Consider the following 17,356-nt stretch of genomic DNA (forward strand, 5'->3'; position numbering starts at 1 on the left):
CTTCTGAACTCCCGGAATCAGGTGAGAAGAAGAAAGAAAATAAATCATCTCCAGCACACCTCCGTACAGAGAGAATCAGCAGACATTCTAAGGCATCTTCAGCGTTGCCTAGTCCGGTAAACACGTCTAGTGATTCTGCTTCTGTTCCTGCGCTTGACGGCGCGGAGCTGACTACTTTCTCAGAGCGGCTGGACGGAGGCCATGCTCGTCTCTGTGACTCTTTAGCGGCCGAACTAGCGCAGCACATCGAGATGATTGTCGAAGACACTCCTTGTCTACTGGAGGCCCTCAATGCTAGCCTTGCAAGCAGCATCAGCGGTAGCGGTGCCACGCCGCTGTCGGCATCGTGTCCTCCCTCAGCCGTACCACTTGAGTTGGAAATTGAAGGACGGTTGGGCGTTCTTATAGATCTAGACACTAGCTCTCGGCTCCGATTGCCTGTGACTTCTTTGGCCCTGTTGAGCAGTAGCTTTTGCTCAAGGAGATTGGATGGGGATCCTGGAGAGGCTCAAAGCGCTGGCCTGCGGTTCGACGCCGGGGTTAGTCAGCAGCAGTTCTCATCTGTCCGGGACTTCATGAGTGCAGTGTGTGGTAAGAAGGGCAGCGGACCCGGGGTGACCGATATACGTACCGTTCACATTCAAGGAAATGGGCGACAGGAAAATCAGGAAGACGCAAACGTGAGCACACGTGAAGGGCGGCCCTCACGTGGGCAGCTTTTTTCTTCAGTAGGGAGCGAGACAGAAGGTAGTATTCTTGATGACTGGGTCTCCTTGGTTGACAGCGATGAATTTTTTGGAGACGAAGAGGTCTCCCTCTCCGACTGTCCGTCTCGAATGAAAGAATTGGCGCAGGGGAGAGAAAAAGAAGAGACGATCTCTGCTTCGCGAAAGACAAAGAAAACAGAAGATGTTCTTGAGAATCCAGACACATGGATCCCTCTTCCTATCCAAATGACTGAGGAAGAATACCATCAGTTCCCCGCTCTTCTAGGCGATACAAGCATACGTGTGTCTTATCCTTGCCAGTCTAGCAATGCCGGTCTAAGAGTGCCGACAGGTGCTATCTGGAAAGAGAATCATATGACTTGGAATCTGTACTCTGGGAAAGATAATGATCAAGAATGGGCGGAGGGTGACTCAAAGCGTGCCGCTGACCTAGACATAGATGAGGGTGCGAGTCGAAGAAGAAAAGTCGATTGTCGTGTAGCGGTGAATATTGAGCACCACCCGAACCTTAAAGAAATCATGAAAGAACTAGACAGGAAAAGTAAACAGACAGCGTGTCCTGGACAGAATCAACAGGCTCCGGTCATAAGCAGGATGCGAAAGAGACAAAGCTTCATCCATCCGTGCGGAGTGAGAGTCGATCTGACTGAAGTCTTAGTGAAAATAGGTGGAAACAGGGCTCCAGGAAGGTCAGGAAGAGAGAAAATGCTATATGAAATTGAAGTGGAGTTGAATCCGACGCTTGTCCTCCAGGTTAGCAGGCATAGGAACACCACAGGGGAGATGTAAGAAGAGCGCATGGACCAATCTATTCTCAAAAGCAGCCAGTCACTCTGTGTAGTAGTCGGAATGCGTTCACAAGAACACACCAGCCACCTGGAGATCGTTGAGTTGGGGTGACCCTGAGGATAGCTTTTTTTCTTTTGGTCTTTCTTCTTCATTCAGTAGTGTGACTTCCTCGTCGTGTAAATCGTCGTCACTCAGCCTTTCTCATCTTCCTGTCAGCGGGTCGGGCATGTCTCTCTAGATGTTTATTGCCTCGCCCTTACGTGACGAAAAACACATCTCCCCTACGCACATTGATACCAGTCCGTTTCCTCAAAGTTGGGTGTACATCTTTACCGTCTTCACAGCTTCTTGCGTGTCGATTATGAGAGCTGCTCAAGCACGTGCTTTTCTTCTGGTAATGCATTCTTCTTAGTTCACTCCAACTGGGCTAGGAAGTGTCACTATACAGTCAACGCTGTTCGCCTCCAAACTTCTCTCCACCGTTTCTTTTGCAGGCGCGCTTTGCTGTAGCTTCTAGAACTGTAGTTGGCTCTCTGGTGACGTTGGCCCTGCCGACACTTCTTGACTTGCGTTGCCGTCTTCTTTTTCCGTGCTTTCCGTCTTTTCTCTGTCTATTCTGTGTACGGATTTGAAATGCATGGGAAGTAAACAGATGGGATACGTGCTTCCCAGAAATCACTCTCCGATTGTGAAGGTGGTGTCAAAAAAGCTTCTTTTCTGGCTTTCAGGCTGTGAAGTACAAGCAGATGACTGGGGACTCGTTACCGCTTCTCGCGCTATGCGTGTCTTTCCTTGCCGTCTTGGAAGACCTGTCTGTACACTTGAACGTGGCGTTTTCGGCATCGGATACGGCACTGGGAGCTAAGGGGGCCGGCGAATCTTCGGGTAGTCGACGGGGGGCAGCGTCTGGGAAACTAAGTGAAGAACGGTTTGCAGATCTGACCAGGTCTTTTCCTCCCTCCGCCTGTGTTGCGCGGTACAGAGAATATCTTTCTCCATGCCTGCCGCTCGTCGGCGACTATGGCTTCAGAGCCGTAGCGCCGGAGCTTGAACGGAGAGATGATAAAAAGCTGAGAGACTATTTGGCCAAAATTAACGTGGATGAGGAATCCCTCTACACTAACGATACAGTACGTTTCCACAGTGTCATGCTCGTGGTGAAGGGGCCATCGGAGGCAGGAAACACGTTCAGACATCTGTCTAAAATTGAATCAGGTCGGAGGTCTGTCTTGAGGCGCGGCCACCCGGGGATGACCGCAGTTGCACCCCGTGTAGATGATGTGGTGTCCACAAAAAGAAGAGGCTATATTCTCTGAGGCGAAAATCGTGGGATATGTGTTAGTGCGAGGGAGTGTGGACCCGACCGATGACACACGTAGAGAGCCACGACAGATGGTTAGACGGTCAACTCGGCTAGGGTGGTGTGCAGCTCACCCGAAGTCAATGGTCCACTGGGTTTGCGCGCATTTGTTCTCAGGTTACTATAATGGGACCGTGGGTCCCCTGCCTTAATGAGGAAGGCCGCATAGAGTTCGCGGTCCCCGTGGCTGCGAGACCCCGAGCCGGTGCTTAAGGAATGCCGAGGGGGGCAGCTGAACAGTGCTGATTGACTGTCTACCAGTGCAGAGACGCGTGTCTGCACGTGCAAGTCTCTCGAGTATCAGCAGGCAAAGAACAGAAACAGTGGTTGCAGTACTCACATACTCCCTCGGGCGGCTGTCTGTGTTGTACTATCAGTTTCTGCAGCAAGAAGCCATCTCATAGACAGTGACTATGACACTCAGATCTCTCCTCTTCTTCGGCAGCGCCTGAGACACCGCTTGGGTGAATCCAACTGTCTGATTACTGCTGACTCGGGATGTTCTTCCGTCTCGCCAGGGAATATTTCGAACTGCGCACGCGCCATGGGGTTTCCTTGCTTTGCCTTTCCAGAGACACGCCCTTCTGTCCAAAAAGGTTCAGACCGGCATACAAAATCTCAGACAGCATAACTACATCGGCAAGTCTCATAAACCGAGTAGGGTACACTAGCCTCACCCCCGAGGCGCGCCTGAGAGACCGCTGGTGTCGCTGCTGACGCGTACGTAAATGCCAGACCCTGAATAGTTGATCACCTGAGCTCGCGGAAGCACTCGCAACTGGCGTTCTTTTTTTCTTGGAGTCCCGGACAGGACATAAGTGGCACAGGCGCCAGCGCGACGCAACAAACACTTCGCTCGGGGTCGTTTAAGCATATTTGTGAATGAAACGCCAACAAGCAGACATGTTACTCGCTCCCGTTCTGGTGCTACGTGCGCGGCAGCACTTGTTGGAACTTCTAGTCTGCGCAGACGTGCTACCGCTCTCCCGCGGCCCCCCCAACAGTCGGGCTGTCACTGCTGTTGAAACTGACGCGCTGCCGTGGTGCTGTCTTTACCACGGGTGGAGAACCGTTTCAGCCGTAGAAGGTGCTTGAAGTCTGCCCCGCAGCAGCGGCCACCTAGACCGCCCTCGCCCAAGAGTTTTCCTGGAACTCTCTTTCTTTCGTAGTTTTGTTTTTTTCCCAAGTTCAAAAGGTAAAACTGTCACTTTCTTTGGACATTCGGCATCCCTGATACGGTCGACTTTCTCTGATAAAAAATTCTTCAGAACGCCGGAGGCTCAGTTTGAAAGAGCACAATCGTACTCGATCTCAACAGGAGTTGCAGTCAGGGCAACTCTTAGAGAGGGTGTGGCTGCCCGGCTCGGAGCTTCCGCGGGCATCCCGTGAGCCGGGAAGTTGCCACAGGGTGAGTTCGGCACTGGCCCCTATAAGGCAGTCCGGGTCTGCCCGGTACGAGTGTTGCTGGATTGTTGCTCTGTTCTGGGCAACTGAAAGGAAACGGCAATCAATACCTGTGCCCGTGACCCTTCAAGGCTCGCGAACTCTCAAGCGGCGCAGGCGGTGTGGCTGCGGATTTCCAGTCTACCACTTAATCCAGGTGGGAGTATGACACCACAGACTACTCGAGGCAGCAGGGTTCCTAGGCACCCACTTGAGCAGACGCTGGCACCTTCAACCTTCGGATCTTTCGGCGCGCCCGTGCACCAGTCTGCGACCATCGCTACTCTTTTGCTCAGCGGGACAAAGGGCTGCGCCGGTTCTTGCTCCTCTCTCTTCTGGTCCATCAAACCGAATAAAAAGAACAATCGATGTGAACCATGGTGTCTCCGCTTGAAATGACGGTCTGGGACCTTGTCTCCTCTGACCGGAGTCGGGAAGACGCCGAGACCGGCAGCGGGACGACGTGCAAGCTTGAGGCTCCAGCGCCACCACTCCTCCGCAGACGCCAAAAAGGTGCATCAGGACTTGCAAGGACGGCTTGCGATATGAGCTCTTTTGCAATGCTAGTCCGCCAATATCTCTTGGCCCTGTGTAGCATTGCCGTTGCTCGATGTCAAGTCCAGGAGTTCGTGATGCTTAGAGCAAGGCGTTGCTTCTCGCTGCGTGAAGGAATAGTGCTGCAGGTTCAGGCCAGTTTCGCATTACATGGCTGCAGAGCGCGAATCACCTGATTCGGCTCTCCGTGCGACTGCAGCAGAGGCCCGCAGCGTCCACCGGAATTATATTCTTTCTAAATGCCTGCCCTTTGTAGGAGATTTCCTTACGAAGCACGCATTATCGAGGAAACATGCGGTATTGTGTTTTCAGCTGAGCACTCAGAACTGAATGAACTAATATCTGGCAGTAGGAATACTGCGGCCTTCGGCTGCTGGCTCCAGTGCGCCAAATAGTGTCATGTCTACGATGAACGCTCTACATGCTGGCAAGATAGCTGTACGCCTCTTTGGGAGGTTTCTGTCGTTGCCACGCGGCCCTGTAAAATACAAAGGGGGGAGGGCGAGGGAGGCTGCCACTTGTATCTCGCAGGAAGCGCTCGCGGGGGACACTTCTGCCTCGGCCGGAACTCGGCACTTCCATGGAACCGCCTCTTCGTCACAGCGCCTCGCCGTGGGGTAGGCCGCCCGGTGCGTCGACGCCCCGCCATCAGAGAATACATTCTCGGTCCTCATTGAGAATGAGTGGTTCGCGAGCTGCCTCCTCTTCGTTGTTCCCTTCTCAGCTATCCTCAGCTCCAATGTTGCTCCTCCAGGCGCGGGGAAAGGAGCAGGGATCTCATACGGACGAGCACATTGGGCAACCCGTTCAACAGTCCGCGGGGGTTTTTTCTCAAGACCTGCCGTTTCATGGCAGCTTCAGCGCACCTCTGGATGACACGGGAATTCCTCGGCACGAAGCATCGATCGGCGGGCAACTGTTACAACGGGAGGAGCAGTCGATTGTAGGTGCTCCTGCAACACATGATGAGAGAAGGCCAGCGGTGTCACCACGTTGGAGCGGCCTACAGCCGCCCCAGCTGGATGCTCTTCCTTCCTTAGCACTTACAGCCTCGCGTAGAGACCTCCACGAAATCAACAGCCAGTCACCTGTACGCAGTATCCAAGCTCCCCAAGAACAGCAACAAGCACCATTGTTTTCCTCGTTCCGAGACGCGGATGCACAGCGAAGGGAAGAAAGGTGTCCCCAGTCCAGCGGACGACAGATTTGGCCTGATTCCGATGATTCGATAATGACTACACAAGAGCCTCTTCCCAGACTATCGCACTCTCGCCGGGCACCTAGAGATCAACACGGTCCACTCGCTTGCAAGCGGGACGGTGGTACTGCAGCCGTACCAATCCGCCTCGAGGGGGAGACTGAGCAGGGCAGTGTACAGCCCAGCCAAGGCAAAACCCCCCTCTACCTTCCTTTGCCAGCACGGCGCTTCGGTCAGGTACCTTTGTTCGCCAACGAAGAGGAAGCAGCAGAAGCCGCTGCAACCGCGGCACTGGCAGTTGCCGAGGCAGCAGCGGAGGAAGCCGCTGCAGCCGCTGCGGAAGCCGATGCGGTTGCCACAGCAGCCGAAGAACAAGCAAGCGCTGAGGAAGCTGCAGCGGCGGCAGCAGAGCATGCCTTCGCTGCGGCAGCTGCAGGAGCGGACCCTGCTACAGCGGCTGCGACTGCTGCAGCGGCCGCTGCCGTAGCTATGGGTGATGACCCTGCCCTTGCGGCAGCGGCGGCAGCGGCTGCCGCGGCAGCAGCGGCTGCCGCTTATGGTGGAGGAGATGACCCAGAAAAGAACCGACAGCATTTACACCGGCACCAGACACGCAGCACTCTCCCATATAAGCCGAGACCGTTCGTCGGTCCCGGTAGCACGAGCGGCATGTCCGGGCATTTCTTAGCTGGACCAGGCCGGCTGCCTCCCCTCGATTTTTCAGCTCCTGGTGCGTATGGTCAGGGTGTGGCCGGTCCTCAAGACTCTGAAGAGGAGAAAGATCATTTGGCATCTCTGGCCGACGAGCGGAAGGAAGAGGCCGAAAGAGGGAATGGGCCACGAGCCGCAGCTGAAGAGCCTCGCGAGTCAATATGCGCACGGAGAGCAAGGCAGGATGAGATACTCGATGCGTATAAGGCTCGGCTGGAAGAACACCTGGAGCAACTGGAAGTGCAGCAGAACCGGCATGCGGAGTTTCTAGAGCGCCAGCAAGCAACGCAGGAACAAATAGACAAAGCTGTCGAGGGCATCTGCAAAGTGCAGGACGACCTTGAGCAGAAACAGTCTCAGTTACAGCAGCAGGTGGCGGAAGCTGCGGCGGCCTTAGTGGTAGCGGCGGACGCAGCTGCAGCAGTAGGACAAATCCCCTGTCCGAGGGCTACCTCTACTGATGCACCAGCCTCAAGGTGTAGAAGCACTGAGAACCAAGCCACCTCCTCTCCCAGCGGTCCGGCGCTACAACAAGAACGCGCGAACCTGGCACTGCAAGAACAACAGGGGATGCCTGACCTTAAAAGACTTATCTACCTTCAAGGTGCTGAGAAGCACAGAGGTGAGCGTCTCCTAGAGAGCAACGAAGCCCGCCGGTGCCACCCGGATATCTAGAGCTCTACAACCCGTGTTCGAGACTTTTTAGAAATTCTCTGTGATTCGAGCGCCTCGTTTCTGTCTCCCGCAGAACCCGCTGCTCGCGAAAGAGAGCTGGACTGCGACGGCAGGTCAGACTTGGGTTTCACCTGCCGCCGGCTGGTGGCGCTCGAGCGAGCATTTGGCGTTTGTATTCGTCCGACCTACTGGGCCAGTGACAGGAAAGTGGTGTCTAACAAAAGAAGAGCGAGGAAGAGAACGGACTACAAGGACTGTCAGCCCAGTAACAGAAGGCCAGAGGCCAACGGCAACGTTTTCCCTGTTCCCGCCCGACAGATTGTTGACCGGAAGAGAACATGCCACGGCTGCAGTTGCTGGGCGTTGCTTTGGTGAGACCTACGAAAATTAGTACACATTTTGACGGAGGCTTCCGCTATCCCCCTGATGCTCCCCGCCCACCTGCTGGCTGCGGGTTTCTTTGGGAAGCCGACCAGTTTCATACAGATTCTTCGTCCGCAAGCAAATGCGTCTGTGTAATGCCTTTGTCTCTGGTGTAGGGCAGCAGGAATGCTGGCGGCCGCGGTGACAATGGCTCTGCCTCTGTTTCTGCCGGAGCTTCTTCTCAGGCTTCCCAGCTACTTTTGGGCTATGGCTTTCTCTGGCCTGCTCCTCCTATTCTCTACAGTCTGGGGAGTTGGTGAGGCTTCCAGGCAATAGGCAGCGACCAACCAGACGGCAGACGCAATCACGAAGTTCTTGGCGCGGCCTCCTGTCCACAGTCAGTACCGGGGTATTTCAATGTGGGGTTCCGGTAAAAAAAGCTGCGAATCTGGGGGGAGCGCCTCCCTACTACGTCGCGGGCTGAGAATCGACACTGTGCCTCCAGCTGACTAATTTACCTACACTCCTTGCTTGGGAAACGCCCTCACCGATGCACATCGGATTGTGCCCGCTGCCGACACATTTGAGAACTTGTTTTTGTCCTGCGTCGGTGTGGTATGCGAACAGGAGAGCTCTTCCGCTGGGCGCTTGAGCAAGAGAACCTTCGGCGAAGAGGAGCAGTCGTGCCCGCGCCTCACGTCTTCCGAAAATGCAGTGAGTACCTTTTCCGGCGCCACCAAGTCTCCTGGAAGCCAAATAAGACGGCGATTGCCTCGAGAAAAAGTGGCTCACCCCGGCAACGGTAGCTCTGGGACGCAGACAGGCTGGGGCTCTTGGAAGCCCCGGGGCAAATGTCTCGAAACTCTCATTTTTCTTCCGAAGTGGAGGCTCCCGGGTAGGGCTTAAGCCCTGTTCCGTCCAAACCGTCAGCTGCTTTGGAACCGCCGGCATCCCGATTTCTTGGGTAGCCCGAGCAGCAGTGTCTATGCGACCTCTCTGCTTGTACTCTGCAGCAGCGACGCACAGGTTTCTTCGCTGGGTCTTCTTCATCGAAGAGTAGTGTTTCCTGCAAACGACGGACTCCCCGTGGTGTGCATACCAACTTGACTGTGTTTTCAGTTCATCCCGGAGGCAGCTCCATCGCTGCGTGTCTTTGTGGGCTGCTGCTTCTTCATACGGTCGTCGAGAAAGTGGCTGCTTCCATTGCTATCGGGGCACCCGCAGCTGCAGCTGTTGCTCAGGTAGTTACGTGGGGCAGCCTCTTGCTTCAACTCGGCCTGGTCGGAGCGGTTGAGGTGAGACGGAGAACAATATTCTGGGCTGGCTGCCGCGCAGAGCTCGTGGCGCAGTGACCGAATACGGAGGTCGTAGCGGCAGCGCACTCCGGCACCATCTCAGCGGATGAATTCTTGGACCACTGGCTGTGCTTGCTGAACTTGCAGAAGCTTGAGTTGTGAGCGAGTTGTCTTTCGCTTTCCTGTCCTAGAAGCTATGAAGCAGACCGAGTAGCGGATTCAGCTGCGGGCCGCTTCTGTCCGATAGCAGATAACCAACTAACTGATACAGGAGAACACACAGGGAAGGTTGGTCCCCGGCTGGCCTAACCACGCGTTTCAGTCAACTGCACGACGTAGTCCCGCTGTCGGAGATAGAAGCCAGTAAAGTCGTTGCCGTGAAAAGCGAAAAGCAGTTTGCCCGCCTTCGGCTAGCTGACTCTTACCATCCTGAGCGCCGTTGGAGGGAGGGAATCTCGACGTGCCCCCAGCACACCCACAGCGCCGTGTTGCTCGATTGCCAGATGGAGTTTGTCGCGGAAGGGCAGTTCACAAAGGGAAGACGAGGCACCTCACAAACACCTTACAGAAGTTCGTTACACCGGGTAACTGTATCTGCTGGCTGTCTGCAGTATTCTATCCGGCAGCTGGCTTTATCGCTCGCGTTCCTCCGTCTCCTTGCCGCTCGGGCGACTCTCTTGGTCAGTACGGCTCTCCGACTTTCCGCCTTCATCAGGTTGGCGCCCTCTCTCTTTTCGCCAGGTGCTCGTAACCGTGTGCCCGGGACGCCGTCCGTAGTACACGGAACGCTACAACTCTCCAGCACAGAGCCAAAGGGCTGTCCAGACAGGGACAGGTCGGGTCAGAGGGAAGAAACAAGCCACCAGCTGCCTCCGTTCGACCGTGCTCTACCCCTTTTCCCGCCACCTAAGATTTTTACGCATCTTGTGAACCAAGCAGAAAGCCATCTTGACGCTGGCTATATCGAGACGTTCGCGGCAGGCCCAGGGGGAGCATATGACAGTTATCAAGTGACGGGGGGTGTCGGCGCCCGGAAATCCTCTTGGCACACACGCCAGGCTGCTGTAAGCATGTCGGCTTCGACTGCCACTGGCGCTGTCGTTGCAACGGGAAACAGAGGATCACAGCGGGGACGCCACAGCAAGCCATCTTGTTGCATGTGCTTCCGAAGACAGCGTACTTCAAGCGACGACAGGCGCGAAGGCCGCTCATCTTCTTCAGCCTTTGCCGCGGGTATCCCAACTTACTTCGGGGACACCTGTACTTCCTTTGCAAGCGGTCATGCTCCAGGCGGTGGTGGCGGGCGGTTTTCCAGACAGGCAGGGTGTGACGAGGGCGGCACAATCAGTATAGCTGCTGCAGGTGTGCAGGAGCAGAAGGGTTCGCCGACCCTTGAGTACGAGAACCGCTGCCGGCACATGCAGCCAGCGGCCTGGCACAATGCGTCGGACCGGAGACGCCCAGAGGCGCACTCCGAGGCTGCGACGATGCTGCAGTTCAGTAAAAAACGTGCTACAACGGCTTTCCGGACAACTCCCACCAATCTCCGACAGGAGTTGCCTGACGCGGCGGACGTCTTGCGAGACTCTAGCATGGACTCGGCGGTTTCTTCCCATGACGCTTGTACAATCAAAGCCCGTCCCGGACCGTCTGTTGCCGTCCACCAGCTACGCAAAGATCCCGGCCTGGCTCCGCCGTTGCCTTGTCCGAGGAGAGTGACACGCTTAACACAAGTTACAAGAAAAAACAATGCGGCATCGCCAAAACACGCACCGACCATGTACAGCGAAACTGCCAATAGCAGCGCCAAGTCCTCAACCCTGCGGCAGCCCTCTAGAATGTCATCCGCGACCCCAGCGGCACCAGCGAGTTCTGTCCAGCTTGTCAGTGTGATTCGGAAAACTGTCGGCAATGTCCGCCCTCGACGTCTCCATCTCGCTTCTCGTCGCGGGGCAGGATACCGTGACGCGCAACAATCGGATGACGGGCGCTCGCTTTGGGCGTCCGATCAAGCCAATAACTCTTGGCAGTCCAAAGAAACTAACTCGGAGGACTTTCTCGCTGTACAGTCATGCGACGATCTGGAGTCCAGCTCAACACAGACCCTGGTGATGCGTCGCTCACTTACAGTCAGACGGGAGCAACAGAATGGCAGAAAACAAATCCAGAGCAGCCGCGATAGTACTGATCTGCAGGTTCTGGACCAGATGCAGAACGAGACTATGGTAGAACGTCCCGGACGGCGACCGGCAGTTTGTATGCATGTGCACGGAGCTATGCCTCTAAAAGGCACAATTCGCCACGGTCCCTCGAGGACAGGATGCCGGGACAACAGCTCTCCATCAGGCTTCCTCGTTCACCCACGGAGACGACCAAAGCGCATGTGCAGGGGCTGGCTACGCAGGAAGAACGCGGGCTCCGTAATTACTGCACTCAGCGGTGAAGGCGGCAACCCGGGAAGCACCTTGTTTCGCAATACGGTTGACATACGTCGGCCACTCTCGAGACATCTGCATTCTCATGCAGTAGCAGAAGTCAATGTTGCAGTAGCTCCGACACTCTCTAGGACACCGGCAAAAGCTATACGCGGCTTCCCTCGGACACTGTCAGGGGCTGTCCGCCGGCCGTTGTTGTGGCTCGGCGACGCCAGACAAACGAAGCACCTGCGTGGACGTTTCGGCGGTCACTCCACACGAACTAAAGATGCTGACCAGCAACATAGTGCCATGGAGCCTGCGTTCGGTGGCGAAAACAAGAGGAGTGGGGGCTTCTTCTGGAACGCTGTTTCCCGGACTACGGAGTTCGTATACCGGCTCATGGCGGCACCGTGGGCAAGCAGAAGCCGGATGCGCGCTGTGGGCGACCGAACTGACTCCACCGACGGGCCAGAGAGCACAGGATGCCGGTTGTACGCCTTGGACGACCCCAGCCACGAAGAAACGGTGAGAACGCCTCGTGCAATCCTGCCGACGACTCCCCCTGATGCAAGTGGACCGGTCTGCGGGCAACAGGACACTCTTCTTGCACGTTGGGGCATGAACGGTGGAGCCGAGACCGATGTGGCAGATCCAGAAGCTCCACGTATTCCTGTCATCGAGGTCTCACCGCTGCACGGGCGAGACTGCGTCTTGACGCACAGCTGGGCAGGACATCCTCGAAGCAGTCACTTGAACCGCCGCGCGGCTGAGTTATCTTCCAGGGGTGCTCCGGCAGAGCAGGCTATCCGAAGCGCCGGCCGCCACCTTTCTCGACGCAGCGCAAGAGCTATCGCCACCAGCAGCTTCAGCTCGTCGTGGTCCGCGGACTTGCAGCAGGCTTTACATTTTGCGTCGCATGTGCCGGGAGACCACCGACATCAACCAGATGGCCTACCACCGACAAGCACGACCTCGAAGCTCGAGGCAAAGGAGCAGGAGATCAAGGCCCCAGGAGGCTCAGCGTACCAAGCCGAAAGGCCAGCACGCAAATATCCGGAGGCAGGGTGCCTTGAGGGACACGATTCTCCTACAACGGCACCTGATTTCGTCCGGAAACCCCGTTCTACGAGCTGTGACGGGCACGTGGCATCTCCTCTACATTCGGGCAAACTGCCCCGATGGCTGCGTTACCAGAAGTTTCGCAGGGGCGCCCAATGCCCACGCGGCTCCTGTGAAGGTGGTCCCAATGCCGAGACTCTAGATTCGCGCTGCAGTCGATTGGATGCAGGTATCTTTACCCTGTACCGCATGCACTCATTCCTTATGCTGCAGCGACACCTGCTTCAGCTTCAGGTGTTAGGCCAGACACGCCTTATTTATACTAAGGATGATCTTCTCCGGCTGGGCTCCTCTTTGTTCATCGAGCTATTAGAATTTCATCATCGCCAGCAGCCGATTCCAGTACACCGCACAGCTTCTTATCGAGTGCCGGCGTCCTCCAGGAACGCGGGAATCGATGTATCGTGCCCAGGTGCAGAGAGTAGCACGCTTGGTAGCAACCAAAGGCGCAGTCTCACAGGAGCCTGTCGGAGCTCTTCGCTGACTTTCTTCAGTAGTGCGCGAGCTCCGCGACTGGCTGCCGCAGGGACCGGAACTTATTGTGGCGGCACAGGTAGCCAGGCCTTGCTCCGGGAAGCAGAAGTGTTGCATCAGCGTCGTCCTCAACTTCATCGGCCGCGAGCCGGCCAAGAGCTTTCCCGTGCACTCGAAGAGAAGCCCAGGACGGTTCTCCAAGACCAACGGATTCTTCGGGACTTGCAACGGCAGCTGCGCCAAATACGCCAACAACTGGCTGCACAATCGCGGCCTCCTATCCCTGCGTATACAAGGCAGAAGCTGAGTGCTTTCAACGCGCGTTTTGCGCAGGCGTCCCCCCATTTCGCGTCCCCTCCTGCCGCCGGCACAACAGGAGCGGACGCGGAGACGCTCCCAGTACCGCGACCAGAGGGGAGCGGGGACCACCATGGAGGTGTGCACCACGGAAGTAAGAAAAGGCGAAGCAAGGCTATATTGGTCCGCCAGGTTCAACAACATGACTCGGCGACCAACTCAGCGCCAGCGCGCGAAAGCCCCTGCAGGTTACCACTACGCGCTCGCATCGGGTCTCACGACTTCGTGATGGACCGATGTCCAGGGCTTCAAGAAGGCGCCATGGCATTGAGCGGGCAAAAAGATAACCGAACACGTGCGACAGGAGCTATTCCTCGCTCTCGACCACATCTCAGAAGAGCTGTGACGAGCACGGGACGGAGTAAGAATCGGGATGGGTCCAACAGGGGGGCTCCGCTGGCGCCAAAGCGCAGTCGACAGTCTACGGAGCAGCCTGGGCAGACCCATTCTTGCACGGAAACTAACATCCTAGACTTGGCGAGTTTTGAAAACGAGCAACGCTCCCGGTTAGACTCCTATGTCCTCGACAATGGCAACATGGACCCTCCTGGGCGGCCGCTGGCTCGATGTGACCGAAATCTCGAAGCTACTCGCTTGCCTGAGCATCGCAAGTCCCTGCACTGCGGCAGTGTCCGCAGTGACTGTTCTGGGCCCGGGATAGAGGCAGGAGCTGTCACAAGTGACACTGGACACTCTACGAGGTCGTCGCCCCAGGTCACCGGGTCTTCAAGTGCAAGAAGGGGCAGCAGCGATAGCGCGAACAGTGCGGCAACGTGTCCGAGTAGAGTGCGCTGCAGTCCCAGTTCTTCACCGTCGGCAGGAGAGGAGAATCAACAAGTTCGCCTTCAGAACTGCGATGCCCAGGGAGGGGACAGGCGATTTGAAGACAGTCTTGACACCTGCTCAGAACTCAGATCGCTCGACGCGCAGCTGCTTGCTAACCAGCCTGCGCAGACCGCGACTCCAGTACCCATCTCCAAAAGTGACAAGGTACAAACGGACGAAGTACTCGCAAAGAGGGACCAACTGGTTTCTCAGATCTCGTTGTCCCGAACACCACTGCTGTCTTGTGAGACGCTTGCCGCCGTTGTCAAAGACTGCCAGGAGAGTGACCCATCGAGCGCGGAGAGCACGGGCCCGCTCAGCGCCTACACCAGTGCTGCGGGTAGGAGTGTATGCCCCTCTGGCTCTCTGGCTGGAAAGACGCACAAAATGTGCTCTCGGACAGCCTCGAGTTTTCACGAACGGCCGCGGCAGGGTAGCGGCCCAGAGGCAACTACGAGCGCTGGCCGGCCGTCCTTGTTCGCGGACTGGGAGCGAAAACTGGGTATGCAGCTCTCTGGGTCAGCAAACTGCAATGAACAGAGCGGAAGGAATTCAAGCAGCTACTTGTCTGTCTTTCACGACAGTGTTCTATTTCCTCGGCACGACTCCGAAGCAAAAGATGGCACCGCTCCGTCGAAAAGCTCATCTGCTTGCGCTTCGTCATTCAAACTGTCAGGTAGTCTGGATGGTCGAGCTTCTTCGTCTCTATCTCCTTATATCTTTCTTCCAACTGGGACATCTCTCTTCCCCGCGCCTGCGGAGTCGCTTTCTTCGGCTGCGGAGAATGGCGCCTGCTCGTCTTCTTGTGCTTCTTCATATTACTCCGCAGTTCCTTCGAAAAAGCCGATGACGATAGCCAGTGCTTCACTGCATATCGTGAAATATTCGGGACGTCTCGACCAATCGCACGGAAGCTATCACAGAAACTCTGGGAAGCTCCAGCGGGAGCACTGTCGGGACTGTAGCACCGATGAGAGTGGTCCCCGGGCAGAAGTGCTACCGCAGAAACCTAGTGGCTTCTCTCGACGTGCTCCTTCCTCCTTTCCGCTCTCGCAGCGCCTCGAGTTTAGCCCTGGGAAAGATGTAAGGCTTCAGCAACGGACCGATCCCGTTTGTCCATCCGGAACACACGGCGTCTCTCGGTTTGCGTGGGGACAATCGGGAACCACCTGCAAGTCGGAGTCTAGTAATGAAGACACTGATAGCTCAGTACCACTTCTTCGCGACGAGAAGCTGGGGAGACTGAGCCGGGACCGGAGTACCGGATCTCCATGTCAGAGCCTCATGGATACTACAGCTGACAGAGAAACTTCGAAGAACACTTGTGATGCCCCAGAAATAGAAGTAGAAGACCCCAGTGGGGGCCTCGTGCTGCCGCCAACCGGGGTGCTTGGCGGGCCCACCGCGACTGCCAGCAGCGGCCTGCTTTCCTTTGAGAAAGGTAGAGCATGGTTTGGGGCATCCGGAGCAACAATCCCGGCAACGTGTACAACAGTGGAAGGTACGGGCCAGTCTACGAGGCTGAGGGAAGACACCAGCCGCAATGAGGGCATAAGAGGAACGCATTTGCTCCCCAGACTCTGGGGCCCGCCTTTGCCTTATTCCGCGACCTCCACTTCCGTCAGGGCTCCATCAGGATCATTTCTGCAGGCGCCAGTCTTCGCGCCGGGAACTTTTCATGGCGCGGCGCACCTCGACGCAGGAAGCACGCACCCTTCGAAGGGACATGGTGATCAGACAACAGCAGCAGAGCTGCTCCGATGTGTGTCAACAACGGGCAAAGACTCGACAGCAGCTTCCGAAGCATCGAGCATTCGTGCGCGGCGACCGCGGCAGCTAACAGCACCTGCGGGCTTCATGGGCTCCCGGCGACGACGTCCTGTCTCGGCGCTGCATGAATCTTCCCGACCGAGCGTGAAGCTGAATGAGCGCCGCAATCATCCCCATCAGAAGACGCAGGAGGTGTCTCGAAGCCCTGCTGCGACGAGTAGAGTGTTGTCACGCGGGCGCAGAGTTCCGCTAGCCTACTCCTTGGAAGACTGCGATGCCAGCTCACTCCACACAGACTGGCATTCAACGGCACGTACAGTTTATAAGAAGCGGGAGCGAAATGCTCGGCATGGAAGGGACTGTCGACCCAGACGCGTGTGCTCGCACCAACGATTTCTCCATAGAAGAGGTCGGAGTCACGGTCATCCCGACAACTCGGACGTCAGGAAAGAAGCGCAAAAAGAAACGGAGCATGTGATACAGCCGAGCGCTGATGAAAGCAAAGACTCTTCCGGGGGAAGGACGAGCAGCGAATGGCGTCGCCGCCGTTGTGAAACAAATCTTGTTGCTCCCGACACGGGCTGCGCACGTAATCCGCTAAGAGGCCAGTTCTACCCACATATGATTGTGGAAACGAGCAGGAAAGTGGCAAGGTCAGCTGGGAGTCAAGAAGAATTATCAGGTGATTTCCAAAGTGAATCGAACACCTCCGGCGTGACAATTATGCGTTTTCAGCACAGGATCGCAACCGAAAGCAGTGACTGTACAGGCAGAAACTGTTACTCCATTGACTGCAAGCAAGGGCCAGTCTTTAGTAGAAGCAGGAAAGCTGACGACTTGTGTGTGGATCCACCGCCTGCACGCTCCCTGGGTCTTCTTTCTGCCAGGAAGTACAAGCGCCTTCTCCTGTACGGAATTCGGCGCCGCAACTCCGGCGTCCTGCAGCATAACAGAGATACGGACATTCACCTGGCCACAGAGGGAGGCCAGGAGGTTCAATGGCCGTCTTTGCATTCTGACGCCTCCTGCAATACCAGTGACAGCACACGCAGCTACGAGAATAAATTGGCGCTTAAGTGCGGTGCGCAGACCGGTCGCTTGGATGAACAAGGTGCGCGACGTTCGCACGAAGACAGCAACGACCGCGGTGCTGCAGACGAGTTTGCTCACTGTGAATGCTCACTGGCTCCTCATGACGACTGGAAGTGTACAGTCCCGCGTATCCCCCCGAGATTCGCTGACATCCCCGAGCACCGTAGCGGCCCCAATAGCCCATA

General features: G+C 56.4%; 1 protein-coding gene across 1 annotated transcript; it reads left to right on the plus strand.

Moving 5' to 3' along the window:
• The first annotated feature begins 21 nt into the window (after window positions 1-21).
• CSUI_002091 (mrna capping beta chain protein) lies at window positions 22-3,146 on the plus strand. Its single transcript, XM_068062293.1, has 3 exons — window positions 22-1,481; window positions 2,246-2,647; window positions 2,995-3,146. Exons 1-3 carry the CDS (start codon window positions 252-254, stop codon window positions 3,088-3,090), a joined length of 1,728 nt encoding a protein of 575 aa, XP_067925732.1. The 5' UTR covers window positions 22-251; the 3' UTR covers window positions 3,091-3,146.
• Window positions 3,147-17,356: the final 14,210 nt, after the last annotated feature.

This window comes from Cystoisospora suis, assembly GCF_002600585.1.
Source record: "Cystoisospora suis strain Wien I chromosome Unknown contig_875, whole genome shotgun sequence".
NCBI lineage: Eukaryota > Apicomplexa > Conoidasida > Eucoccidiorida > Sarcocystidae > Cystoisospora > Cystoisospora suis.